At 53.4% G+C, this 26,712-nt stretch overlaps 1 protein-coding gene across 1 annotated transcript in view; it reads right to left on the bottom strand.

Annotated features, from left to right (window-relative positions):
- Positions 1 to 26,712, bottom strand: part of MINDY4 (MINDY lysine 48 deubiquitinase 4) — a 135,519-nt gene that overhangs the window by 17,466 nt on the left and 91,341 nt on the right. The window contains exons 11-15 of the mRNA XM_037837002.1: positions 25,377 to 25,440; positions 24,187 to 24,252; positions 18,599 to 18,666; positions 5,391 to 5,454; positions 1,878 to 2,039 (exon numbers count right to left, since the gene is read on the bottom strand). Of these exons, the coding sequence (XP_037692930.1) occupies positions 1,878 to 2,039; positions 5,391 to 5,454; positions 18,599 to 18,666; positions 24,187 to 24,252; positions 25,377 to 25,440 (424 nt within the window). The remainder of the gene's footprint in view (positions 1 to 1,877; positions 2,040 to 5,390; positions 5,455 to 18,598; positions 18,667 to 24,186; positions 24,253 to 25,376; positions 25,441 to 26,712) is intronic.

Here is a 26,712-nt window from a genome sequence, read left to right as displayed (position 1 = left end):
GGCGCCTCTCCTGGAGGAAGCCCCCGCTTCCAACCCGCACATGCTCACTGAGGGCCCTAGGAGCCTGGCTCTCAGGCAGGGGCTGCAGGGAAGAGCCCGGATACAGACTGTGAGTGAGAGGCAGGCCTGGTTCAGCCTCCCGTGGGAAGGAAGCCTCCAGCCTTACAAGGGCCGCCCCGCTGCCCTGGGAGCTTCACACCCCAGGGTGTCCCAAGTGCCAGGCCCTCTCCGTGCCAGGTCAGCGCTGCCTAGGGGAGGACACTAGGCCTGGCCAGAGCGGAGGACCTGGCTCTCACTTCAGGTCTGCACTTGGGCACAGTCCCTCCCTGGATTCCTTCTCCATCAGATGCAGCTCATCAGATAGGACCCAGGGAACTTGGGGACAGAAGGGACAGCAGGAGGAGTTAATGGAGGGGAAAGCACTTTGCCTAAAGCTGCCAGGCCCTGCTTGAGCCTCCAGGGCAGAAGGCAGAGGCCGAGTCCAGCCTCAGAGAGCTTGCCTCCTCAAGGCAGAGGGGAAAAACATCCCACTCTCTGCCGAGCAGACAACAGCAGCGGAAGGTCTGGGTGCATTTATGGAGGCCTCAAGGAGGAACAGATTGTGGTAGGGCCTGGATTTCTTCCACAGTAATTTTATTCCAAGGGAAGGATAACCCCATTACCATTCCATCAATTACCCTCAACAGACAGAAGAAAAATAGTTTACTTTTTGACCAACGCCCTCCACACAAGAATGAACCCAGGGCTCATGGTAAACCTCGGGGTTTCCACAAGCTCGGCCAAGGTGACCTCTCTCGGCCCGTGGAATTTAGGCTGGATGCTCTCGGTGCCCACCCAGGGGTGGTATGTGGGACCTCTGGGTGTTCTCTCCGGCCACGTGGCCACATTCCTGGGCTCCCTCCTGGCATGGGCTCACCTCATTCTTTTCTTCCCAAGTCCCTTGAACCCATGAGTGCTTTCTCTTCACCGTGAAGTGCCCCTCAGAGAGGGGGTTTGGGGATGGGCCCATGCCATTGGCAACAGGGCAGCAAACCCGAGTTCGTGGTCATGCAGGGGTGAGAGGAAAGGGAGCCTGGCTTTGGACACATTCAGTTGAGTGCCTCACTGTGTCAGTCTTTGAGCAGGTTCTGGGGATATACAATGAATGAGGCTTCAGCTCTCCCCCTCAGGACAATCCTCTCCATAGAGACAACTACAAAGCATCAGATTCACAGGAGCTGGTAGAGTTATTTGAAGAAAGTGCAAACCCAGTCTCAGAGAAGTTTCAGCGAGAGGCTGGGACAAGGCCTGGAGGTCCCATACTCCCCGCCCAGCCGTTCTCAGCCCCTGCCTGTGCTCTGGAGACACAGTCCCCCTGTCGCCTACCTGCCTCACCTGGGGGTCTGGCCCCTTCCAAGACCCAGGCTGCAGGGAGAGAGGAGGTGGAGGGGACCACACCCCCAGCAAACAGACCAAGTGAGGCTAAAAGCTCAAATTTCCTGTCCCTGTATGCATGTGAGCATGTGTGTGTGCCCCCAACACAAACATGTGCACAAACACACACATATGCTCACATGCACACACACAGTAGCTGCAGCCACCGTGACCCGCAATCATACTACAAATACCTAAAATAAAATCCCTAAATGCCCCCTTTCAAGCAGCCTTTCACAGAACACGGCATCAGCTAGCTTTGGGCCTGAAGTGTGTGCCCATAAGTATTGGCAGTGAAGTTGTACTTTTCCCCAAACCCTCTGTGTACAGCCTGGACCCAAATTGCAGCCAGCTCTGAGAACCGGAGCTGCCTCCCCCACCCCACCCCATCCCCTTTCCTCTCCTTCTCATGGGGCCAGGTGACCAGCCCCCTCTGATTTTGGAGACCGGGAGCACCTTGGTACCTGGCACACATCGTAGTGCTCAAAGAGGGATAAGAAGCCAATATCACTGCGAGCAGCTATGCCTTTGAGAAGCATGATGTTCCCGTTCCCAGAATCCAGCTCAACCACGTCATTGAAAACATTGGACACGGCTTTCCCGGTCAGGAGCAGATTGACCAGTTCCTGGTGATGAGAGAGAGGAGGAAAAGCTTGTCAAGTCTCTGAATCAGCTGCTAAAAGCATGGAGGTGGGTGGGAGGATAGAGGGGGATTGGAAAGCCAGGAGGAAGAGAAGAGATGAAATCAGAGAGGATTGTGACTTTATTTCCGCACAAACCCTGAGGGCAAAGCTGGCAGCTTTTCTCATCAAATCTACTCTAGGTGTGCCTCACTCTTTATTCAGCATGCATTTATCGAGCACCAGCTGTGCACTGGACCCTGCCTTAAGCCCTGGGGTCCTGCAGAGGCACAAGACGTGGCTCCTAACCTCAGGTGCTGGGGTCTGGGGCAGGGGCCAGGTGTGTGCCTACGCGGCTGAAGCACAGGGCAGGATGTGACTGAGGTGACAAAAACGGTGACAGAACACTCGGGGCTCAGACAGACACGAGAGCACAGGACTGAGTCCCAGCAACTCTACAGGGGAGTGACATTTGGGTGGGTCTTGAAGGAGGTTTTTGTTTTTTGTTTGTTTGTTTTAATTTTGTATTTTGAAATAATTTTAGACCCATGAGAAGTTGTAAAAATATCACAGAGAGTTCTTGTGTGCCCTTTACCCAGCTTCCCCCAATGATAACATCTTACATAACCTGAGTACGTGATTACAACCAAGAAACTGACAATGGGACGAAACCGTTAACGAAAATACAGGCCATATTCAGTTTTGGCAGTGACGGTGGGGCTTTAAAGAGGGGAAGGCACTGCAGTAAACTGGAACAGCTGGGGTAGGGAGGCAGAGGGGGAAAGCCAAGTCTGCGTTCCAGCTCGGCTCTGCCATCATCTCACCACATGGCATCAGACATCCCTGGCCGTTACTCGTGCCGCGTCAGGCGAGAAGCCAGCAAACACTCCAACCACAGAACCAGGGGCACGTGAAGCACCGTTTCTCCAGTGTCTCCTTTAGCTCGGGACTCTTGCATTAGCAACGACCATCGTGGCTGGAACAGCCCTTAAGCAGGGCACCCAGGGGTCCAACCTCCTGTTATGAGTGGGGAAACTGAGGCTCATGGATGGGAAAAGACTTGCCCAAGCCACACAACTGGCTAGGGACAGCACTGCACACCCACCCACCATGTTTTCAGGCTCCCTGTCCAGGGCCCTACCTCTCTCCCCTCACTCACCCCTTGCCTGGCCAGAAAATCAGGACGAAAGGCAGTGAGTGGCCCACTGTGCCACAGAGGAAGGAATCCAGTGAGCCCAGCGTTAGCCCTTCAGCAAGGAGGACTGTGGGGGTCAATTGTACATGTCAACTTGGCTAGGTTAGGGCATCCAGTTGTTTGGTCAAACACTAGCCTAGATGTTGCAGAGAAGGCATTTTGTAAAGGTAATTAGCATCTGCAATTAGTTGACCCTAAGTAAAGGAGATAATCCTCCGTAATGTGGGTGGGCCTCATCTAATCAGCCAGAGTTCTTCAGAACAAAGAATGGAAGGTTCCAGAGAGAAGAAATTCTGCCTCAAGACTCAGCTATCTACTTCTCTCTGAGTTTCCAGATTGCTGGTCTCCTCTGTGGATTTTGGACCCAAGACTTCAGCCTCTTAAACCTGCCAGCCCCCACAACTGTGTGAGCCAATACCCTGTAATAAATCTTTCATATATACATACATATATCCTGGAGAACGCTGACAGATACGAGCAGGGTCCCTCTATCTCACCCTCCTTCTGTCGGGGCTGGGTTCCGGGTGAGAGAAGGAGGCAGGACTCTCAATCAGTGCACGTGGGAAAGGCCATAGACCTTTCCCCAACAAAAAGTCTGGAGGGCAGAGGTTATCGAGCATTTTCCCTGAATTCTGAAAACAGCATCCAGGGTTAGTAAATCCCTCGAGAACACCAACACCTCTGCCCCAGTGACAGTAAAAGAGGCCCCATCTAAGGCCACCTGGGGGCCTCCATTGGAGGGGGAGATTCAGAGGGGGCCTCATTGTGTCCTTGCCAAGGAAATGAGAACAGAATTTGGAGGAAATGTCTATTTTGAGTTATTACATCTCTGGTTAGCAGCTGCCAAGAAAGATGCAGCCTTTACCACATGGGTTTGAGTGTTCCCCATCTGGCTTTCAAGTTAAAGAAGGGCTCCTGCTTCTCCCCATCGGCGGTATGCCTCAGACCCCAGTCTAGCAGGGGCCTTCCCAAGATGGGGGAGGAGGGGCGCCAGGCGACACAGCAGCGAAGGCTGGCAGCCAGCTGGCCCCTCGCTACTCAAAGTGGGGTCCACGGACCAGCGGCGTCACCCCCACTGGGGGAGCCTGTTAGATGTTCAGAATCTGTGGCCCTACCTGGGACCCACTGAATCAGAATCTGCACTTTTAACAAGATCCCCCTGTAGGATTCTTAAAATTTAAGAAGCACTGGTCTAGTCCAGACGCCTCATTTTACAAATGAGGAAACTGACTGAGGCTCCAAGAGGGCAAGAAAGTCATGCCAGGTCATTTTGCGAGGGAGACAGGGTGCACAGCTTGGAACCCAGCCCCAGACCCTGCTTTGGCATCCTCTCCACCCCACTCCACAGCCCACCTCTGGGATGCAGCATTCTCTGCCCTGTGGAAGGGGAGGCTCCCACAGGGAAGCCAGGTGCGCAGTGTGAGAGCTGGGCCACCCCGGGCTGCCAGGGAATGGCCACTCTCCCTGCCTTCCTCCAGAAAGGGGCAGCAGCTAGCCCCACTGTCCTTCAATTCAAAGGCCCCACAATTAAGTCCTCAGCTGGGTCCAGCCTGCCCGTGCTACACACTTTGGCCCCTGAATGCTTCTGACAGTTGGGTAGAACCATGGTCTAGGTGGCCAGTTTGGGAGGCCTTGTTGTGTTGAGACAGGTATGGACAGAAAGGCTGATGTAGGATTTGGCCCCGTCCTGATGCTTACTAGCTAGGATCTTGGACAGGGCCCTTCCCCTGGTATCAGCAGGGAGACAGGGAAGATCAGGGACAAGCCACTCTGCTACGGGCTCCCCACAAAGCCATCTGAGGTTTCCTTTGGGAAGATGCAGAGGGAAGGGCTGCTGTAAAGGCAGCATAGTGGACATATATGAAGGGCCACCACAGCCACCATCTCTCAACTGGGCCGGGACCCCCCAGCCTGTGCCCAGGCTCTGGGCTGTGTGGTGCTCAAGGCTGGGTCCAGCCTCTCCTGCATCCCCTCAGCTTTGAGTACACTGGAGAGCACACAGCAAGCTCCCCAGAAACAGAAGCCAAACAATTCTCTCTCCAGATCTTCCTGACAGAGAAGCCAAGCAGAGGTTGGACTGTAAAAGCTGCTTGGAGAGCACAGGCTGGGAGAGAAAGACGGGAAGGATGCCATGAAGCAAAGAATCCGCGGTGCCCCCTTACCTGCGTGCAGTAGCCATGTGCTCCAATCAGATGGCTGGTGGGGGTGTCGAAGTCCTGGCGAACACTGGAAAACACGAGAGGAGGCTGGGTCAGCTCTCCTCTGCCTAACCCAGGCTCTAGGCTGAGGCCCAGAATTCCAGATTTGGAGGCACCTGGGGCTCTGGGTTCTGGGTCCTCCACGGAGGAGGCTGCTGCTTGGAAGCGCATGGGGCTGGAGCCCAGGGCTCCTCGGGTCTCACCCTCTGGGCAGCAATCTCTACTCAGGCTTCCCCAGGCCCCCTACCCATGCCTGAAGGATGGTGACTGAAAGTGACGCAGCAGAAGGGCTCCTGGGTTTAGCACCCAACCTCCTGCTAAACTCACATCCCAACTCTGTTGCTTCCTAACTGGGGATTTCTTTCTCGGGGCCTGTGCCAGTTTGAATGTATTATGTCCCCCTAAATGCCATTATCTTTGATGTAATCTTGTGTGGGCAGATGTGTCAGTGTTGATTAGATTATAATTCTTTGAGTGTTTCCATGGAGATGCAACCCACCCAACTGTGGGTGATGACTCTAATTAGATAGTTACCATGGAGGTGTAGCCCTGCCCATTCAGCGTGGGCCTTGATTAGTTTACTGGAGCACTATATAAGCTCAGACAGAAGGAGCAAGCTTGCTACAGCCAAGAGGGACACTTCGAAGAATGCACAGAAGCTGAAAGAGGAGCTGCAGATGAGAGACAGTTTGAAGATGGCTGTTGAAAGCAGACTCTTGCTCCAGAGAATCTAGGAGAGGAAAAACGCCCCAAGAGCAACTGAGAGTGACATTTTGAAGAGGAACTGCAGCCTAGAGAGGAACATCCTGGGAGAAAGCCATTTTGAAACCAGATCTTGGAGCAGATGCCAGCCACGTGCCTTCCCAGCTAACAGAGGTTTTCTAGACACCATTTGCCATCCTCCAGTGAAGGTACCCGATTGCTGATGTGTTACCTTGGACACTTTATGGCCTTAAGACTGTAACTGTGTAATCAAATAAACCCCCTTTATAAAAGCCAATCCATTTCTGGTGTTTTGCATTCTGGCAGCATTAGCAAACTAGAACAGGGCCTCAGCCTGCAAGTCTATTAAATGGAATGGTCTCTAATGCCTTCTGGGTTCTCAACTAGTAGCCTCCACTGTCTGAGCACAGGCTTTGTGCCAAGCACAGTACACACATTATTCCCAAAATCCCTCTGGGAAAACCAAGGCTCACGGAAGTGGGCTTGGCTCCCAGGCGACGGGGCTGACGCTTGCCTCCCCACAACCTGCTTCCGCTGTGGCTCCAACCCCAATAGGCCCAAGGCAAAAAGCCCATCTGCCAAAAGAAAAGGATTTCTAGGGCTGAACAGTGTTGGGGACCAAATCAGGGGGCCACAGTCAGCAGCAGTCCTGTCATGTGGCGCATGTGGAGTGACAAGCACCCAGAGGCAAAGGACCCTCCCTGGATTTCCAAACCTTCCTTACCATCTAGTTATGGTGTCAGAAAGTCTACCATTAGGACATCACTCCTTTTTGCTAACCTGGAGTAAATCCCTCTGGGAGATTAACCTAAAGCTGCATTGTTGAACTGAGCTGTGTAAGGGGGAAAACGGGAAAGGAGCCATCTCTATTGAGGATGCTAAGTGAATAGCAATTTCAACCCCCAACCATCCTGCAAGGTAGGAGGTACTGTCTCTGTCTCATAGATGCAGAAACAAGCTCGTGTGGTGAGCACCGGAGGGGTGGTGTGAGACTGGAGAGTGACCCCGAGGTCCCCGATCCCCCCACGGATGCACCCAGCCTTTGGGGAGCCCGCCGCCCACCTGGCACCATGCACGGGGCCTGGTCCACTCCCCCGAGAAAGCACCAGAAGGCGGCCCAGGGGTAGGAAGGACTTAGCCATTATTTTTATTTTATTTTTCCTTTTAGTGAAAGAGATGAGAAACTGGGTCTCGTTTAGGCTTCTAATCTAAGACGTGCCGTTAAGTCCAGAAACTTAAGACACCCACCCTGGTTCTGTACCCTTTCCAAATGATTTAGAAACTCAAGTTCCATGATCCTTGTGGGGAAAATACTTTCTTGTGTTTTTTTAAGTAACTGTGGCCAAAGTGGGAAAGGTTGTGGTCTGCATGAAAACCATTCTATGGGCCTGGCTGAGAACCACTGAGACTCAGGGGTCCTCTGGGAAGTGCCTTTGGGGCTCACCCAGCAGCCTGGGAAGGAGCCAGATGGGGGTGTCTAACGGCCGAGCGTAGCGTTGGGCTGGAGCTGGCTCAGGCCGAAGAATTGATGGAAACCTGCTCTACGGCACACACAAGCATCTTCTGAAGAGAAGAAAATAACCTCAAAGCAGTGCTGGGTGGGCTGATAAGCATCGTTGGGTGTGAGTCACCCTGAAGCTTCCAGAAGCAGTCCGATCTCCATAATCCTACAGCCTCACGTTCACCCAGCGGGCTCGGAGCCTGCGTCAGCTGGGAGCAGAAGGACAAGCAGGGAGGACAATGGCAGGAAATGGGAATTGCATCCTTAGGTGCACACACGATGGGAAGTTCAGACGTAGGGCCCGGATCTTAAAAGGGAGGAACATCTGTCTTGCACATTAGGGCATTCAGGAGATGCCAAGGAAACGCTTATGGCTTAAGAGATTTACAACTTTGGCAAATTTAGATGCCCAGGCCTCCCTGTAAGGGAATTCCCCGGAGAGCTGTGAGGAGTCCTTGAGAAGGAACAACGGCCTCTGCTCCGTCTGGAGAGAAGTCAGTTCGCACAGCATGGAGTACGGGGCTTTAGCCCTGGCTTGCCACGTGACTGCTAACCAGCCCCTCTCCACTCTGGCCTCAGTCTCCCCAAGACGAATAGCTTCCAACAACATTTAGACTCAGAGCCCCTTCTTCAAATGAAATCCTGTCTGCAGAAGCCCTACACAGGAAACATCAAGTCAGTTTCTCCGGCTGGCCCCATGCTCCTCCCCTCCACTGGCCCCTGTGGCTCCTCTGGGAACACCCAGGTGTCCAGGGACACACAGCACCTGGGAGAAGCAGACGCAACGTTGGTGCCTGACTCGGAGGTCCCTGCAGTTCTAGGCTACCAGACAAGCCTGGCATTCCCTCCTCTGGGAATGGTGCCCCTTTCCTTGGTCCTCAGGGTGTTAGACAACCTGGGCCCAGTCTGAGGAACCAAGGCAGCAGGCTGGGTGACGGGAGCCAGGGTGGGCCAGGGCCCAGATGAAATGTGCTCTTTGAAATTGTCCTGCTCTGGGACTCTTGAAATCAGAGTCCTAGAGCCATGGAGAGAGGGGAGCCACCAGCGCCAGCCCCACCCCAACCTTCTTGGCACTCTGGGAGCAAAGCGCCAGCCCCTGACTGACTCTTGCCCTGGTAGAGGAGGCAGCACCCAGCAATCGCCACCAGACTCACTGTCCTCAGAGAGAGGTTGAGGCTCTAGGACTGAGTCTCAACAGGACCCAAAGTGACCCTGGACCAAGGGCCCGGGGTACAGGCCTGACCTTGGGGGTGTCCAGTTTACCCAGTGACAGAGGAGGGGAAACAGAGACCTCTGCCTGGGGACTCCAGCAAGGACAGATGCTCTCACTCCTAACCCCACCAAAAAGTCCAAAGAGGCTGTCAGGTCTGGGAGAGAACCTCCCAGACTCATCATTTTGTGATGGTAAGACTGATGCTCAGGGAGAGAAGATGGCCTGCCCTGGGCTAGTGACAGACATCGGCTCAGCTCAAGGACCTGGAGCCCATCCTAGAGCCTGCTGCCTCTCTGTGCCCACCCTCAGTCACAGGTCTCAGGTGGCAGGCATTCTGTGCCAAGCAGGCTTAACCCATGTGGGCCTTCAGTCCGTACAGGTTCAGACACCTTCAATGCATCATCCTCCCTAAAGCCTTGTGTATCCAGGAGGACAAGAACTGACATTACACTTTACTGACGGGGAAACTGAGGTCCAGAGAGTGGAAAGGGCTTGCAGTTTCATGGTCAAACAGACTCAGCAACGCCAGGACTGTGTCCCCTCTATTGTGGCCTGAGACACGTGACGCTCAGCTCAGTAGGTCAGCCCCAAGCCCCACCCCTGGCAGGGGGTGCTCCAGCCCTGCAGAGGGGAGTCCCCCGGGCCCCACCCTCCCTGCTCAGGTGCAGCCTGTCCCCTCTTCTTAGGCCTCTGTCTTCATGTCCCCACAACCTCACTGGCATCCTTTCCACGTGGTCTGAGCACGTGTATCTGGGCATTTCATACAGAAGTTTCCCAATAAACAAGAAAATGTGTCCTAGTGATCTAGAGACATGGGCCTGGTCTATGGTCATGGCATTCACATGAAAGCAGCGTCCTCCAGGAGGGCTTTGGAGTCAGCTGTTCCTCCAACCATCTGAGGGACCAAGAGCAAGTCCCTTCCTCTCTCTGAGCCTGGTTCCCCTTTTCTAGAACCATAGGACTGGAACAAGGGCTCTCTGGGGACCCTCTGGGATCTGAACAAATGTGCCTGATGCATGGCTTTGATGTTTAAAACCTCAAACGGGCAGCAATTAACCCGAGAGGACCCAAACACCAACCACCCCTCGGCCTGACCACTAGGGTGCCAGGTCCCTGGGGGCAACACCACAGCCCCACAGGGCAGCCCCTGCCCACCCCTCCCAGCTCACCTCACCCCAAGGGACTCCACTGCTCACCTGTGCTTTCATCATTTGTCCCCCTTGCTCCCAGCACCCACTGTGACCTCCAGAGACAACAGCCCTTTGGTGAGTTTCTATTGCTTCTGAGGACACCAATAGTGGAAAGGACAGTGGTAGTACAAGTGAGAGGAGCTGGGCTTTGAAGCAAGGAGGCCTGTGTTGCTTTTTCCAGTTGCCCCCTCTCCGAGCCTCAGTTCCCCCTTTTGCAATATGGATATGATGATGCCTCCTTCTATTACAGGTTGCTGCGAGAACTGAATGAGGTGAACTCTATAAAGTATTTAACATTCTGTGAATGTTACTTCCTTTCCACTCTGATTACAACAACAATAACAAAATTAAAAAAAAAAAAAAAAACAATGACCCAGAGGTCATGCCTCAATCAACCTCAACCATTCATATCATGGCCAAAAAGCCCAGAATAAACAGAGGCCTCTGAATGGCCAAAGTGTAGCCATGGATATCCGTAAAAGATTTGGATAGAGCAGATATCCAGTTTTCCTGGGAAGGCTGAGAGGGAGTGGACAATGAGTCAGAACACCTGGGTGTCAGCCCCTCTGCCACCTGCACGTGTGACCTTCAGCGAACCTCAGAGTTCTCATTCCCTGATGGGTTGAACAATAGCCACCTCGATAAAGTATAAGGCCAGGAAAAGCCCTTGCAAGTCAAACTGCAGAGAGGTCCACAGGCTTAAGAGAGCAGCTGTTATTTCATTCATCAGAGAGTGAGAGAAGTGGCCAGGAGGAGTCCAGGAGGCAGGGGGACATGTGTGGAAAGCTTTGCAGAATGAAGAGACAGGGGCCTGCCTGGAGGAAGGAGAAAGCAAAGTGGTCCAAGGTCCTTGGCAAGCCACCTTCTGCAGCACCACCCACCATTCCTGCTCCCACGTGCCAGAACCTTCCCTCCAACCAGGCTTTGTGCAGCCTCCACCAGCGGCCCCTACCTCCTTTGTTCTCTGCCTGCCAAACCCTTCCCATCCGTCCCTCAGCACCCAGCTAAATGTTGCCTCCTGCATAAAGAGACAGATCTGCTCCATCTCTCGTCAGCCATCCCGAGTCCTGTCCCTCTCCAGCCCAGGAACGCCCACCAACAGATTTCTGTGTACCCGCCGTGCCACTCCGGGCACAGAGAACCATAAGGGCCGGGGTAGGCTGGGTCTGTCTGGCCCACAGTGTAGTGCAGCAAATGGACCCTACATTAAGCAAGCCTGGCTGCACTCATCCCGTGGAGGCAGCGAGGCAAGCCCTGGTGGAACAGCTTCCAGAAGCTCCCAAGAGGTGTGTGGGGGCAGATGGACGTCGATGCCCCACTCCAGAATCCGAGGCTGGCCAGGCAGCAAAGCCTCTTCCAGAAGGTTAATTACCTCTCTCTTCACGATCCTCTCCTTTTCCTCTGGGCACCTGAGCCCTTTGCAAAAAGAGTCTTGGGGATGGGTGGGGTTTGGTGCACCCAGCACTGAGAGTCAGGAGACCCTCCAGGCTCTGCCACTAACTCCAGTGTGGGTGGGGTGGGAGGTGAGCCCTCCTGCCCAACCCTCAGGCTCGGTGGCTATGGGAAGGTCTCCGTGCTGCCTCGTGCCCAGCTGGCGCTCTCAGCTATGGTTTGCCATCTCAGATGCCTGGGACCTGGCTCAGGCAAGGTCGGCTTGCCTGGGCCCAGACCCTGCCAGCTGAAATTAAATGGGGAGTGGAGCAGGGCGGATAGGCATGTGGGTGGGGGTCCGATCATCCTCTTTTCCTTCTAAGTCAGCAAACACAGCTGAGCTGTACCTACCACCCCTCCTCCAACCCAGGGAGGGGCAAGGCAGGGACAAGGACTTAGAATGGGAGCCAGGAGACTCAGGTATGGGGTCAGATCTGCTGCTAACTTGCCCTTAACCTCAGAGCCTCGGTCCCCTTATCCATGAAGTAAAGTAATGGCCCCTGGCCTCTGGGCCTGCCCCTTGCGTTGCCACAAGACCTCAAAGGCCCAGGATGGCTGTCAGGCTCTCTCTCCTCTACCTCCAGCTAAAACCAAGCATCTAGCCTCAGCAGGTTGAAGGAACCATCTGGGGCCTCCAAGAGCAGCTGTGTGCTTGGTCCCATCTGACCAGTCAGAGACTCACAGGACAGAGCTCTGTTCACTGGGATGGGGTAGAGGAGCAGGGAATCCCAGGGAAGGGTTCTTGGCCTGAACCTTGACATGGGATCAGAGATTGGAAGCAGGGTCAGTTGCAGGAAGCAGAGTCTGGGTGGAGCATCTGCTACTTCCATGAGGGGGGTCCCGCAGTGACAAAGGTACCCACAAGCCCTTTGAGCACCCCACCCACTCCCAACCATCACCCTGGTCTCTTTAGACACCTTTGCCAAAAGTGTTCGCTAGTGCAACCTCTACCCTAATCTGAATCAAGGTTAAAGTTGAGTTGGAGTCAATTGAGGAAGTGCCCTTTGTCCGGTTTCCCAGCTCTAGTCAAAAGCTCTCAGCCTATCAAGAGAGGAAAGGCCCTTACCCCAGCCCAGCTCTCATGTTACGTGCAGGAGACCCAGGCTGAGAGAGGGAAAGGGGTTTGTTCAGTGTCACAAAGCTGTTTGTTGGCTGCATCAAGAGCGGGCCCAGGACTCAGACCCCAGGTCTGGGTGGTTCTGTTGGCACCTCATTAATTGGACTGGGGGAGTTGAGGCGGGTGTCCAGGGAGGATGGAGGACAGGGCTGGCAGACAACCTGCCTGCCCCTCCTGCTCAGGACAGCTCACTGGAACCATCTAGAAGCCAGGAACCTCCACAAATACAAGCCCTGGCTCAGAGCCTGATGCCACAGACCATCCACCCTTCCACTTCCCTGAGATGGCCTCTCCTGCAGTGAGTGAGGCTTGCACTTGCTCGAACCAAAAGCTTTTTATCTATTAACCCTCATTTACAACAGGAACCCTTGGAGGCCTGAATCAAGTTCATATCTGCCTCCAAATTCACATCTGCTCACCCATTGTTTAATGCATCCCAAACTTCTATGTGTCTGGACACTGGCCCATCCCTTTCCTAGCCAGCATGCTGGGCCTCTGTTGGTTTTCACTGTCTTCTGGGGACAACAACCCGTGTTCACATGCCCCATGTTAGGCAGAACCCCGGGCCCTAAAGAGCAGGCTGAGTTGCTGGTGGGAAAGGCTCTCTCCTTAGGGGGTGGAAGGCCCTCCTGAGAACACAGCTGGGACAGAGGCAGGAGGGGCACCAGGTCCCAAAGACACTGTCCAAGTTCCTGATGCATCCATTCCTACAACCCTACACTTCTGCTCTTAATCAAGTAAGAGCTTTGTTTTCTGCATGAGCTGATTAGGAATTGAGTTTCTGTCACTTGCCATTGCATTACCAACACTCATGGCTAGCATTTATTTCTGGGCTATATCAGAAAGAAATAAAGACTTTCCTTGTTGTTGTTTTAATCTCTTGAAGAAAGTTACAAAGAGCCACACAGTCTTTGGTGTGGAAGCTGCCCAGTGCCATCCCCTTGCCCTCAGAGCCTGGTTCCTGCTGTACAGAAATCACTTCAGCAAATGACAGCTCACTCACTGCTGGGACTGTTGAGATTGCCATGTAATGAGTGCCAAGGGTCCACTGAATGAAAGGTTTTCTTCACATGGGAAGTTTCCTCCCCTGCCCTAAACCACTGGGCAAGCACCGCCAGCCCTCCCACATGCCAGGCACATCACTGACCCCACCGAGGGGCTGCAGCATCCACGAGTGGGGCCACCCAGGTCTGACTCGGAGCTGGCCCTAACGCCAGGGCCTCAAGCATCCCTGGGGCTTGAGGGAGCACTCTGGGGAGAGGCTGAGACCAGGCAGTTTGAAAAACAGCTTAGCCAGGATAGTGGGAAAGCCTGCCTGAGATTTACTGTAAGCAATTTGAGATCTTAGAAAATAAAATAAACGACTTGAAATCAAGTGGGCGCAGGGAGGTATAATAAAACCTTCACAAGGCTTTGCACACAGTCCCAGGGTAAACAAACCTCAAAGGCCTGCTTTGTGAGGGGCCTCTAGCCTTTGAGGGTGGAAGCGGCCAGGTAGCGGCTGGGGCTGTGCTCTGCTCACTTTGCATCTGCCCCTGGTGCCCTCGCCCTGGCTCTGCCCGGGCTGGGAATGGCTGATGGGCAGGAGGCACTGACATTGGTGCAAGGGCAGACCCCATGCTCAGAGTGGACCCCTCCAGTGTTCAGGCATGAGTCAGAGAGCACATGCAAGGAGACAGAGCCCCCGATACAAACACACAGACACACACACACTCCAGCCATCCCTTACCCAGTCTCAAACACAGCTACCAATACCCACGTTATCTTGCTCCCAGCCACAGTCACCAATCTCTCCCATCCACACACACATCACACCACCCCATATTAATAAAGAATTCACTCCCTAGCTGAACAGCGTGTGATTTGGGAGACTCTGTTATCTATTTGGCTACCAAACCCTGCTTCAGTTGCCCAGAGAAGTAAAGGATCACTCGGAAACAGCTTCAAAGGGTTCTTTGGCAAAGCTGGGTCAGAACCCAAGCACTTGAATGCCCTCAAGGCTCACCCCCTCCTCTGGCTCTCAAGCTGAGCTTGCAGGGCTGGGCGTCTTCAAAGAGGGTCCCAGGGATCATGGCTGGACTGCAGGTGTTGGTGCCAGGTTGGGGGACGGGCCAGGGGCAGGCAGGGGTTCACTCCCTGCCCCCTTCTGATGCTTTAACCAAAGTAGTTCTGCTTCCTCTGCTTTGCAGAGCGAGATTCAGAATAAAGTTTTATTTGAAAACAAAAAAAAAATGAGACTATTGTTTCACTACAAAAAATGTTTTAAAACCACTAGCCTCCTATCACAGATGAAGCCAAGGCACAGTGACACAGCTCGTGAGTTGCAGACACACAGCCAATGCGGGGCTGCTTTTCCTTGAAACACTGACAGGCCTCCTGGACCAGCCGGTCTCAGCCCAGTCTGACAGCAGGGCCTGTGCTGTGTGGCCTTTGCACCCCTGGTGTCCAAACATCCATAAAGAAAGGCCTTTGCAAGTTGCTAACCCCCAATGGTAGACAGGAATGAGGTGGGTTTTTCACCGACCCAGGGCCGTCCTTGTGGCCCAGTGAGTCCCACAAACCTCAGCCAAGCCTGAGCATCCCAGAGCCGGGCTGGGGCAGTATCAGGAAGTGGAGAGAAGCAACAGGACCAGCAAACGAGGGGTTGGATCATGTCGCGGAGCTTCCCTTCTGAAAGCAAGACCACAGCTTCTTCACGGGAGCCCTCGGAGATGCCAGAAATGCAAGTGTGTTTCAAATAATGGCCATGTGACACCCCTCACACCCTAAGCCATCCCCATCCTTACTATCATTCCATCTTTCCTCCTTGGGGCTGCTGCCCCTTTCAGGAAGGCCCATGGACCTCAGGGAGGACAGCTTGGCTCTACTCCGAGTCCCCGCCCCTGGCAGGCCTGTGGGTCATGGAGTGGTCAGGCCAGCAGGGCTGCCCTCCTGGACTCCTTCTCCACATCAGGAGGGGCAGGGATCTGGGAAGCCCCCAGCAAAGGCACAGCTGCCGGAGGCCTGCCTGGCTCCTCTCTGATGCCTTCAGATGTTCTAACCAAAAGTTTTCTCGAATTTGAACAAATAAGATGGAGTTGGGACTCTGCTGCAAGTGCACGCTCTGGACTGCACACTCCAGGGCAGGGACTGATCCTACCTGCTTTTTTATGCCCCCTCCAAGCCAGGGCACACAGGGCTCAGGAGCCCGTCCATCGCTCGGGAAGTGCTTGTCAAGGGTGAGTGTCCCCGCAGATGGGCTGGTCATGACTTGGAGGCCTCCCCATGGCTGTCTGCCGAGGTGGCACGTGGCCACCACCACGAGGCACCACGTCAAGACTGAGGGCAGGAGAAGACAGGAAGGGAAGACATGGGTCCCCTAGCCAGGCTGCCTGGGGTGGATCTACCAGCTACTCGCTGTGTGACCTTGGTAGGAGCTACTTAACCTCTGAAAGCCCTGGCTTCCGCACCCTAAAGGTAGTGGAGGGAGATAGCAATCATAATAGCACCCACTTAAGGTTGTTATGGAGACTAAATGAGTTTCAAGTGTAAAATGCTAAGGCAAAAGGTCTGGCGCAATGAATGTTAGTTGCTATTATCCTTACTGCCAACTATAATGTCTTCTATTTTCTTCTTAGAAGATGGGGAAGGGAGACTGAAAGGATAAGACAAAAACAAACCAACACCCTTGAAGCCCGTCTCTCTGCAGATCCTCTTGGAAGATGGAGGTCCAGGCTCCCCAAGGCTGCCCTGGGTGCTAGTGGGAGGCCTGAGTGGGAACCCCGAGCCCAGGGCCTTCCCCAAGGGCCTTGAAGACTGCACACATCAGTTTGTGTGACCTTAATAGGTCAGTTAAAATCTGACCTATTCTCCTTGTAATATCAGGTGCTTAATGTAATTTACACCCAAAACTACCTCCTCCCTGAGACTCCCTGAGATACTGTTATCTACAAGATAATCTATAATCCCCCCTCCTCCTTATTGATTACAATCAAACCCTCTCTACATTGCAAGACCCCCACTCCTGCCTTATGCTCTCACACCCATCAGACCATCAAGCCCTTATAACCAGCTTATTCAGCCCCACCCACCCCCAAAGGGTGGAGTATCTTCACATTGAGCTCTGAAACCGCCGCCATTCAGAGCAGCTCCTGAATTCAGGGCAGCGTGACTTGACTTCCACCCTGCAGGTAAGCCCCATAATAAAAGCTCAGAACATGTCTGGTGCTTTCTTTAGTCCTTTGGCTACAAAAGCCCTCTTGGGCTGTGACGGCCTGCAAACCATCTGCCTCCAGGACTGGGAAAGGTACTTAGGACATACCCTCTCCTTCCGGGGGAAGAAGGAGAGAGGTGACTCCAGCTGGACCCTACAGGTGCATGTGCATGGGTGTGTGTTTGGTGGCAGAAGGGGAGGGGCATGGCAGGGCTGTAATTTCAGGCCAATTAGCATGAGGTTGTGCAGATCCAGCCAGGAGCCTTCCCCACACCAGTGCCCACAGGCGCCGCAGCCTCAGGGAGAGGGGGTGACTCCTGCCTGGCTTGGGTGAATGGGGCAGGGGAGGGGGCAGAAGCAACCCCAGCATGGACAACCTGAAGAGTAGCTGGACGTTGGGCCCTGAAGGCCCTCACACGTGTAAACAGGGTGATGGGCTCTGAGGCTGGAGGGCAGGGGTCTATGGCAGCCACCCCAGGGACCACCCGAATAGAGAGACCCCCAAAGCATAGCGTCCTAGACCCCCAATCCAAAGGGGCCGCCTGTACAGATGGGGAAGCTGAGGCCAAGGGGTTCACACAGTGTGGCTTCCTCAAAGGACCCAGCCCTGCCTGAGAGCTCAGCCTCCCCCCAGTCAGCAAAGGGGTCTCTGCATTCACCCAGGGGCCCCCTGCCCAACCCCGTCAGCCCAGGGATTAGCAAACCCAGGCCTGGGGAGCAGGCGTTGCGGCTTATGGTCTCCATGCACGTGAGCCCAGGCCAGGAATGAATCATATCATTATGGCAGGATTAGAAGAAAAACTCTGCTAGAAAATGCTGTGCACACACACGCATTTCATAAGGTCAGTGGCGGCAAGCAGCAGGCAGACCAGCAGGCGGCACGAGCCGTGGAGCCCCACGTCATCCTCCCCCCGCCCACGGCAGAGGCCCAGGATGTCACCTTCTTCAGCTGGGACTCCCCAGCTGCTCATTCTGCCTCCCCACTTCCCAGGACCCACCTGTTTAGGGTTATTCCCCAATCTTCCCTGACCAAGCATCCTCCAAAATTAAAATCCATTCCCCAAGGCCCCATGGCCTCCAGGGTCTGCCTCTGCTTGGAAGTGAATGGGACAGTCAAAGGTACTTTGCAAAACTATTAAAGTGCTATTCATCTGCTTCCCTCCCTGGTAACATAACACCCAGGCGCAGATGCAGATAAGAGGCCTAGAAAGCTCCTGGGAAGTGACTGCAAGGGACCAACGCCAGGCACTGGGGCCAGCCAAGGAGGCTGCATCTGACAAGGATGCTCTGAGTCGCTGTTGCCTGTTGGGCGCCCTGCTACCGGGGGCCAAGCAGGAGGACTCGGGCACAAGCAGCCTTCCCACCTCTCCTGGCACCCACCCACCTCATCCCCTCAGAAGCTGGCCCTGGACGCTCGCTCGCCTCCTCCATGCGGCCTCCAGGACTGCCCCGGCTGACAGTGAGTCCTCCCTTTCCCATGTGCTCAGGGTCCTCACATTTGTGCCCAGTGTGCACCTGCTCTTTTAAGGTGGGGGTGTCTGTACACTCCCTAGCACACGTGGAGGGACCACGGAGAGGGCAGTCCTGAACATGTGGGAATGCAGAATGAAACCGCACACTTTCCAGGCTCCGGTGCGTCCTTCGTCCTTTGCGTCCTTCATCCTTTCGTCAAACGCTGACTAAGCACCCACTTTGCACCAAGCACTGCCCTGGGCTCTGGGGAAGCAGCAGTGAACAAGGCAGGCAAGCCCCCAGCCCGTGGCATTTCCGTCCTGTGCACTTCTCGGAGGGAGGGAGATACTCACAGCTCCGCAGACCTGGACAGGATGGCAGACAGGGTGAGCAGGATGCATCCGTAAGGGCCCACTTCGAACTGGGAGGGAAAGAAAGGAATGAGCCCATCAAGTCTGCACCTCCCTCCTCTCAGACCCAGACCCCGCCGTGGGCCACGCCCCAGGGAGCAGCCCAGCCCTGAGCCAGCCTGCCTTCAGCCGGGCCCCGGAGGTTGCCAGGGGACCCCAGGACTGAAGCAGACCCCCCCCCCAAGGAAAGGAAAGTCTCTGGCCTTGGTGGCAATGGGGGCAGCAGCAGGGGTAACACAGTGGCCCCCACAAAGCACATCGACGAACTCCAAGTCCTCCAGGCTAAAGGTACAGCAGCAGTCGTGGCAGCCTCGGTTACTGTGCTGGTGTCTTACGTGCATTATCACATTTAATGCTCATTACAGACCTGTAAGTACTATAATCGTTGCCCTCTACCACATAAGGAAACTGAGGCTCAGAAGCCAAGCAACTTGCCCAAGGGTCGCACAGTATAGAAGCAGAACAGTGGGATTCCAGGGGTCCACCTGACTCCAGAGCCTTTACTCTGAAGAGCCGGCTCAGTGCAGAGAGAAACAGAGAGCAGATTCGGAACAGACTCGAGGTCAGGGTGGGGCAAGCGAGGTGAGCCATGCAAGTGCAGGGTCAGATCCAGAAATTACAAAAATTTTTACATTTGCTCATCATAGTTTCTTAGGGGGGCATTTTGATTTTTTTAAATATCTCATTAAAATATTACTTACCTAGATTACTGAGTTTTGTGGCACCCCCTCAAACTTTGCATCCAAGGCGAGCACCTCACTGCCTCCCCACCCCCTGAATCCCAGTCCCAGCCCTGGTTCAGCACACAAATTCTGGAGCCTGACTCCCTGGGTTTAAATCCTGGCTCTGCCACTACCAGCTACAGGACCACAGACGTGTTTCTTAACTGCTCTGTCCTCAGTTTTCTGAACTGTAAGGGAAGAATAATAACAGTAGCTAGGTTTCTGTGATGACTACATGACTTTGTCCTTGTAACACATTAGAGCAGGGCCTGGCACCTGTGAATAGCTGTATTATGCTGGTTCCTGCTCACCTGTCCAGTAAGCCCAGCGGGCTGCAGCCTACTGGAATGGACCATGTCATTTTTGAGCCCCCAGAGAAATGCCTTCTCCCGGCTGCATATCAGTGTGAAGGCCTTACTCATCACATTTCGGGAATGATACCACTTCTCTTGTGAACTGTGGTTGAAGATGCTGTGGTTACAATAGCAGTCAGTGTGCCTCATGCAAGGATCTGTGTGATCAGTTTCTTTTTGGACTTAGAACCAGGAAATTTTTTTTCCTTCCAGGTATAATAGTATACTATAATGAGAATTATATACTGTATCATGTTTCCATTTTTACTTTGGCTGCCAGGAAGCTCAGAGCCAAATAGGGTGCTCAATTGTGGTAACCATGTCAGCTCAAACTTCTAACAAAATTCCCTTTTCTTTCCCTCAAAATATAGGCTTTATTTTCATTCAGAGATTCAATAGTTTCTTAGTCATCAGTCATTTAAAAAAAAATGAGTGCATTTTCTGTGCCAAGTAGATGCTCCCTGCTAAGACTATACTTGTGAAAAAGTAGACACAGATCTGCCTCTCAGGGAAGAAAGAAAAATAAGCAATTTTAAAAGAGTGGGGAAGGGGCTCTGCTCTGATGGGAAACGTGGGGTTCTCTGGAAACACACAGGAAGGCCTTTAATACAGACTTAAGATTCAGAGAGGGGAGGACTGTCAAGGAAGGCTTTCTGGAGGAAGTGATATCTAAACAGAAACCCAAGGGAAAAGCAGGCAAGAAGAAAAGCATGTGCAAAGGTCCAAAGGCAAGAAAGGGCAAGTTTACTGTGGCTGGAGCACAGTAGAACACTGAATATATCTTTTTTTATTTCTCTTTTTTCATATATAAGCAACTTCAAATCTTTTTTGGAAGTAGAAGTAGAATGAATGAATAAATAATCTTAAATCAACTCATCTTGATTCTGTGATCTCAGCACAATCACTTTGCATCTGTTGTCCTCAATTTCCCCATTTGCAAAACGAGAACACTGAATATCCACCTTGCACATACCCTTGTGTTATTGTGGACATTCTATGAGACAATGTCTGTGGAATTGTTCCAACAACTTCAGAGTGATGCTGATGTCCACACCAAGGGGGACATGGGCCTGGGAGGACTTGGGCCACCAGCACCCTTGTCATGGCTCTGTTACATGTGCACATTGCCTTGGGGAAGTCACAAAGCTTTGTTAGACTCAGTTTCCCTTTCTATAATGCCCACCTACCTCCGGCAAGGACTTGCATTCCATCCTGGGGAAATCCTGGATATGCATCTCACCTTGGGGAAGTTACGAAGCTCTCTTAGTCTCCATTTCCCCTTCTGTAATGCCTATCTACCCCACCGTGGCCTCACACATTGTCTTCGGGAAGCCACAGCAGCTTCCTTGGTCTGTTTCCCCTTCTGCCATGCCTGCAATGCCTATTTACTTGCAGGACTGCGATGAAACAATGGACACAGAAGCCCGCTATAAGCCCCAACTCTCTTTGTAAGTGTGAAAGATTCTCATTACTACCACGTCAGCCTTTTCCACTGTCCTTGGGGCACCTTCAAGGAGACCGTGCCCTGAACCCTGGATATGCCCATCCTTGTGGACTGGAGGTTGGGAAAGGACCCCTGCTTGGGGCTTCCTGCCTTTGCCGGACACAATGGAATAGCACCAACATTCCATTTTGCCTTAAAAACATTAATTAAATTTCAATTAAAATTCAAGCTGCCAAAACATGGAAGGCCACAGGGCTAGCTGCCTGCATTGAAATACGAGCTCAGGTAGGCAATCGGGCCGGAAACCACAGTTAAGTTCCAGCAAAAATGTCTGGTGCCACTTGGGGAAAAGGTGCCATTCTTCCCACACTGCTTGGAGGCCCCCGGAGAGACCCAAGCCCAATCGGGGAGAGGGGCTGGGGCATCACCCCGGCGCACATGGGGCCAGCCAAATACTTGCCCCGAGGGTGAGCTGTAATGAAATCCTAGCGAGGAGGCTATTTATTTGGGGCAAAGAGGGTTCAGCATTCATTTCCAGGCTTGGCACGAGGAAGCCCTCTTAGGTCCAGGCCATGAAAAATGAATTCAGTTAGGGTAGTGCTGAGGCAGCTCTGCCGCTTCCAGCAGAAACAAAAACTGAACTGCAGGGGGAAAGTGCCACTGCCAGAGCTCGGAGACCAAGTACCGACCACCTCTACATAGGGACCAGAGCTCAGCCAAGAGGGGCGATCCCTGCAAGCCCAAGCCATTTCCGAAAGGAGAAGTCTTCTGGCCCTGGAGCAAGCCCCCTTCTCTGGGCCACTTGCACAGTGACTGCCTTGCTTGGGCTTCATCAAAACCCTGGGGTACAAGCCAGGTGGAAGAGGGGGCCCCCATCTTATAGGCCAATGCTGAAGACCTCGGTTCTGAGGGCCACCCCGGGCCCATCAGTGGTGGACCCACGGCCTCAACCGCGAGTGGTTTGAGCCATCACCACCGGGCTCCCTTTGCCCCCCGACACCCCATGAGTCACGTCTCTTTCCTGGCCACGCTCTGCTTCGCCCTGACAGTGTGAACACAGGCGCTGCTCGTCTCTCAGATGGATCACTGTGTCATCCCAAGAATCTGGATGTATTTAATATTAGCTTTCCTTTCCATTTATTTCTATGGCCTTGTACTTGATTGGAAAACACTCTTTCCCACGTGTTTACAGTTCTTTGTGAAGAACCACAGAACAAGTTGAAAGTTACCACTGCTCCACATCCGGTTTTACAGAGGAGGCCCAGTGACTTTCCCAGGCCACATGTGACTGGGGCACAGAGCCAGAGGAGGTCGCTGGGCCCTGCCCCAGGGATGCTCACCGCACCTGGTCAGGTGGCAGACACGCAGCATCACAGGTGGCCCATCGGGTTATTCCAGAGAAGAGCCAGGGGAGAGCCAGGGACAGGGACCAAGGGACAGCCCTGCCCAGGGCTCCAACACCTAGGCCAGGGCCCTCCCCACACACCAGAGCCCCTTCCTCACACCTCCCTGACAGGCTGGACAGAACAGCCAGGCCAGGAAGAAGTCATCCTGACCTGCACTTGTGGAGGGCCTGAGGCTGCGCCCTGGGCTGAGCCCTGGGCCGTGGCTCTTGCTCTGGGGTGAGAGGACTTCAGCCGGGTCAGCACCTCCAGTGACCTCACACCTCCTCCCCTGGCCCCACAGACCCGAGGCCCAACGCCCTGCCCTGGTGCTGTCGGCCCAACTGTGCCCAAGCCCTTGGGCTAGAACAGGACCCTGAGTCTCTGGGGAAATGTGCTGGGGGCGGGTACCTGGACAGCAGGAGCTTTAGGCCTGGTCCCACATCAGGCAAGATCCCATGCTCCAGGCTCCCCACCAAACCCCCTAAGGCCTTCCTTGGAGCCTAGGAAGGCAGACCCCATGATCCAGAATGTGGAAGGAAAGGCAGAGAGGAGGAACAGACAGTGTGCTCATGCACAGGAGAGAACGGCGTAACACTCTTCTCTCCTTCCACCCGACGCACAGGATGACGAAGCCTTGGATGACAAGGACCTCAGAGGTCATCCCGGCCCCTGGCCTGGCTCAGGCTGCCCCCTCTGTTCCACTTTCCCTTTCATCTGCATGTCTACACCTAACCTGTCTTTCATGATTGCCCATAAATAATACACATAATGGTGACTGTAGCATCAACAACAAAGCCAACATTACTGAGAACAGCAAGCAAAGCAAGGTTGTCCCAGGCACTTTGCACAACGCTATGAGGCAGCCTTGGTTATCGTTCACATTTTGTGGATGAGGAAACTGAGGTACAGAAAGATTACACAAGTTGCCCGAGGTCACAGAGCTAGGCAGGGGTCTAACCCAGATCCACACCCAGGCCAGCCAGCTCCAGAGGCCATGGTCTTTACCCCTGCAACATGGAACTCCCATTTCCAAAGCACCAGTGGCACTACAGCCCTACTCTGAATTCCCACAGCCTTTGACTGTGCTGCTCTCAGGCCCCGGCTGCCTTCCACCCATCTCACAGCCAGCACTAGGTACCCCCATCTCCTCCAGTGGCCTGGGCCCTCCCTGAGCCACCAAGCACTGCCCCATCCTGGGTAGAGTCTCCATCAACACTCCCCAGACTTCCATCCCAGCCCAAGGGTTCACTTTCTCACACTTTCCCTCCAGTGACACAGAGTTCATTACGTCCAGAGGTGGCAGCTTCTCCTCAGACAGAGAGATATCTCCTAGTAGTCGAGGGCATAGCTGCTTCCCCTTATTCCAGCCCCCAAACATCCCACTCTGCTTTCTTCAGCCCCAATTGTGGCTGTTCCCTGAACCTTGTGTCCAGAACCACCCTTGAAGATGCAATGGCAGAGATTAGAGCCCCTGGCCCCGAAGTCCACTCCTCTCCAGCCCAAATCACCCCACTGCTCTCAGCTACTCTGCCAGGAGCCAGCACCAGAGCCTTCCCAGCCTCCTCACCGCCCAGGATGGAAGAAGGCTTAAGTTGTATATCCTACAGAAGGAAGCCATTTTTCATACCTGATGAATGCTTTGTTGGAGAAAAGTCACCAGCTCCTCATAGCAGGTTAAGCTGTGGAGTATGAGCTGAGAAGAAACAAACACACCGTTGAACCACCCAAGCCCCATCGACAGCACCCAGCCTGGATTAACTTCTGGCTTTAGCAGCTACAAAACCCCACTTGGGAGTCTCCCTGCAGGCAGAGGACATCATTCCCCAGGGCTGAGGACAGAGGGACACACCCACACCTGTGTGCTGTTGAAAGTCTGGCCCTGCCCGGCTGGACTTCCTGTGGTTGTCTGCCCTGCAGCAGCTCTGGGCCTACATTTAGAGACCCCGGGATACGAGACTTCGTGGGACTAAACAGAGGATCCAGCACCATGCACGACCCCAACAGGGGTGGACTGGGCTCTGACATCTGATATCTCCACGGGTGGGTAGAGTGGGGGTGGGGAGGGGGTGTCACATCCCAACCAGAAGGGCCAGGCCGGGGTCAAAGCTCCATCAGGAAGTGCCCCGAGTTTAACACCAAAGGAAACAGGGGTTCCGGGCCTCCTTGGCTTTTCCAGGCAGATAAGGCAAAAAAACACAAAAAATTTTAGAGAAAACATTCAATAAAGTGAGGCTCATGTGCCCCAACCTAGGTCCATAAAACACACTAGTCAAAACAAAAACCCTTAGTGAAGAGAAGGCTGACTGGTGAAAAATTTCACCTTTTTTTGCATTTTCATACTTCTCTTTTTCCCTCACTTTGTCTTAGAAAAGTTGGCCTTTGGCAAATCTGCCACAGGGCTAAGTCTGATGTGGCCGGTGCACCAGCCTGTGCATTTCTTCCCTGCTTTCTAAACTCTCTCCCATCACCACCCCATTATCCTCCCATAATAATCCCAGAGTATGCTAAAGGAATATCAAGAGGGGCACAGAGAAGGCTGGAGTTTAACCAGAAGAAGTTCGGGGCAGACTGCCAGTGGAACTTCTGTAAAACCTTGAGGTGATGCAGACCAGTTCAGCATCTTGGCCACACAGCCCAGAGCCCAGCCCCAAAGCCGCCCACCTCTGCCCCTGCCCCCACCCCAGCTGGAGGATTCCACGGGCCTGGGCTGCAGGCAGGGCTGGCCCATCCCCAGTGGAGGAAGGATTTACTTATAAGCAAGGAGACTGTCCCCAAACCAAGCCAAAGCTTGCGTGATAATTTTCCAGAAAGTCGTACTGTTTCTAAGACTCCATCTGCTTTGTATTTCCCCGTTGGACTGAACTGCTGTGTCCCCGAAGCCCTAAAAAGGAAAAAGAGATCCTGAGTCCTTCCGTGGAGAGGAGACACACCCTTCAGCCAGGAGAAACCACATGTGAAATGAGGACATATAAAAAGGTGGCCCTGGAGAAAAGAAGGTAGCCAAGGTGTTCTCGCTTTTCGTCTCTTTGAACTTACCCAACGGGTTGGGATCCAGAGAACCCCACTAGCAGAATATAAAAAATTTTTTAAAGAGTAGTGGAAAAAAGACAGCAGAGGCAGAGCTTGGAGTGACCAAGCCCAAAAGCCCTGGCAGGAGGAAGCTCAAGTCTCACCCGCGACTGACAAGTTTATTTCCAGACTAAGGAATGCTGACTTGCCCTTGGTGTTGAGGGACGGGAGGAATTCCAGCCTCTGTCTTCTCTCGGGCCATACCCCCCACCCCGCTCAGCATCTGTTTACCCAGCACCCACGGTGTGCAGCCCACACAGGCACGGACCAGAAGTAGGTTTGGTTTGGGGCCACAAGCCTGCTGTGTGGCCTTGAAGGAGTCACCACCCCTCTCTGGGCTTCTATTTCCCAATCTATAAAATAGAAGCCGAACTCTTACCCATCTCAGCTGCCAAGCCAGTCCTAAGGGCCAGGGTTAATAAAATAACTGGAGTGAGTGAGACGAAGAGAAGTTCCTAATGGTAATGGTAATGATGACGATGATAGCACCTAACGCTTACATGGGGTTTATTATGTGCCAGACACTCTCCTAAGCACTTCAATTTTATTATTATTACTATATATTATATATAATGTATTTATATTGGTTCATTTAATTCTCACAACAACCTTAAGCAATAATTATCTCCATTTACTGGATGAATAAACAGATGAGGCACAGAGAGGTTAAGTAAATCACCTCAGGTCACACAGGCAGAAAATAACAGCATTGAGAGCCTGATTCTAGCATCCCTTCTCATATCCACTATGCCATACTGACCACTAGGTCCCACCAGACTGTGGTCCTTGGCCCCAAAAGTTGCCAAGCAGCTGGGATAAGGTGATGCCTCTATGCTGAGGGCTAGGCCGCAGGGCTGGCAAACTATGCCCATGGATGGTGTGAGGATGACATCCTCCCAGAAAGGAGGGAGATAGCAGGGAAAAAACGGCCTTGAGTCAGGGTGGTGGAATCCAGCGGTCTGGATGCACCTCCTCTGGGTCTCCTCTCGACATAATGGGGAGCCACACAGGAGAGCAAGTGGGAGCGTGCTTTGGAAACTAGCAAAAGCAGTGCAAATAGGCAATGTGGCAACTGGTCAACCTT

This window comes from Choloepus didactylus, chromosome 5 (genome assembly GCF_015220235.1).
Source record: "Choloepus didactylus isolate mChoDid1 chromosome 5, mChoDid1.pri, whole genome shotgun sequence".
NCBI classification, from domain to species: domain Eukaryota; kingdom Metazoa; phylum Chordata; class Mammalia; order Pilosa; family Megalonychidae; genus Choloepus; species Choloepus didactylus.
The sequence above is the reverse complement of the archived record's forward strand: the minus strand, read 5'-3'. Positions and strand labels throughout refer to the sequence as shown.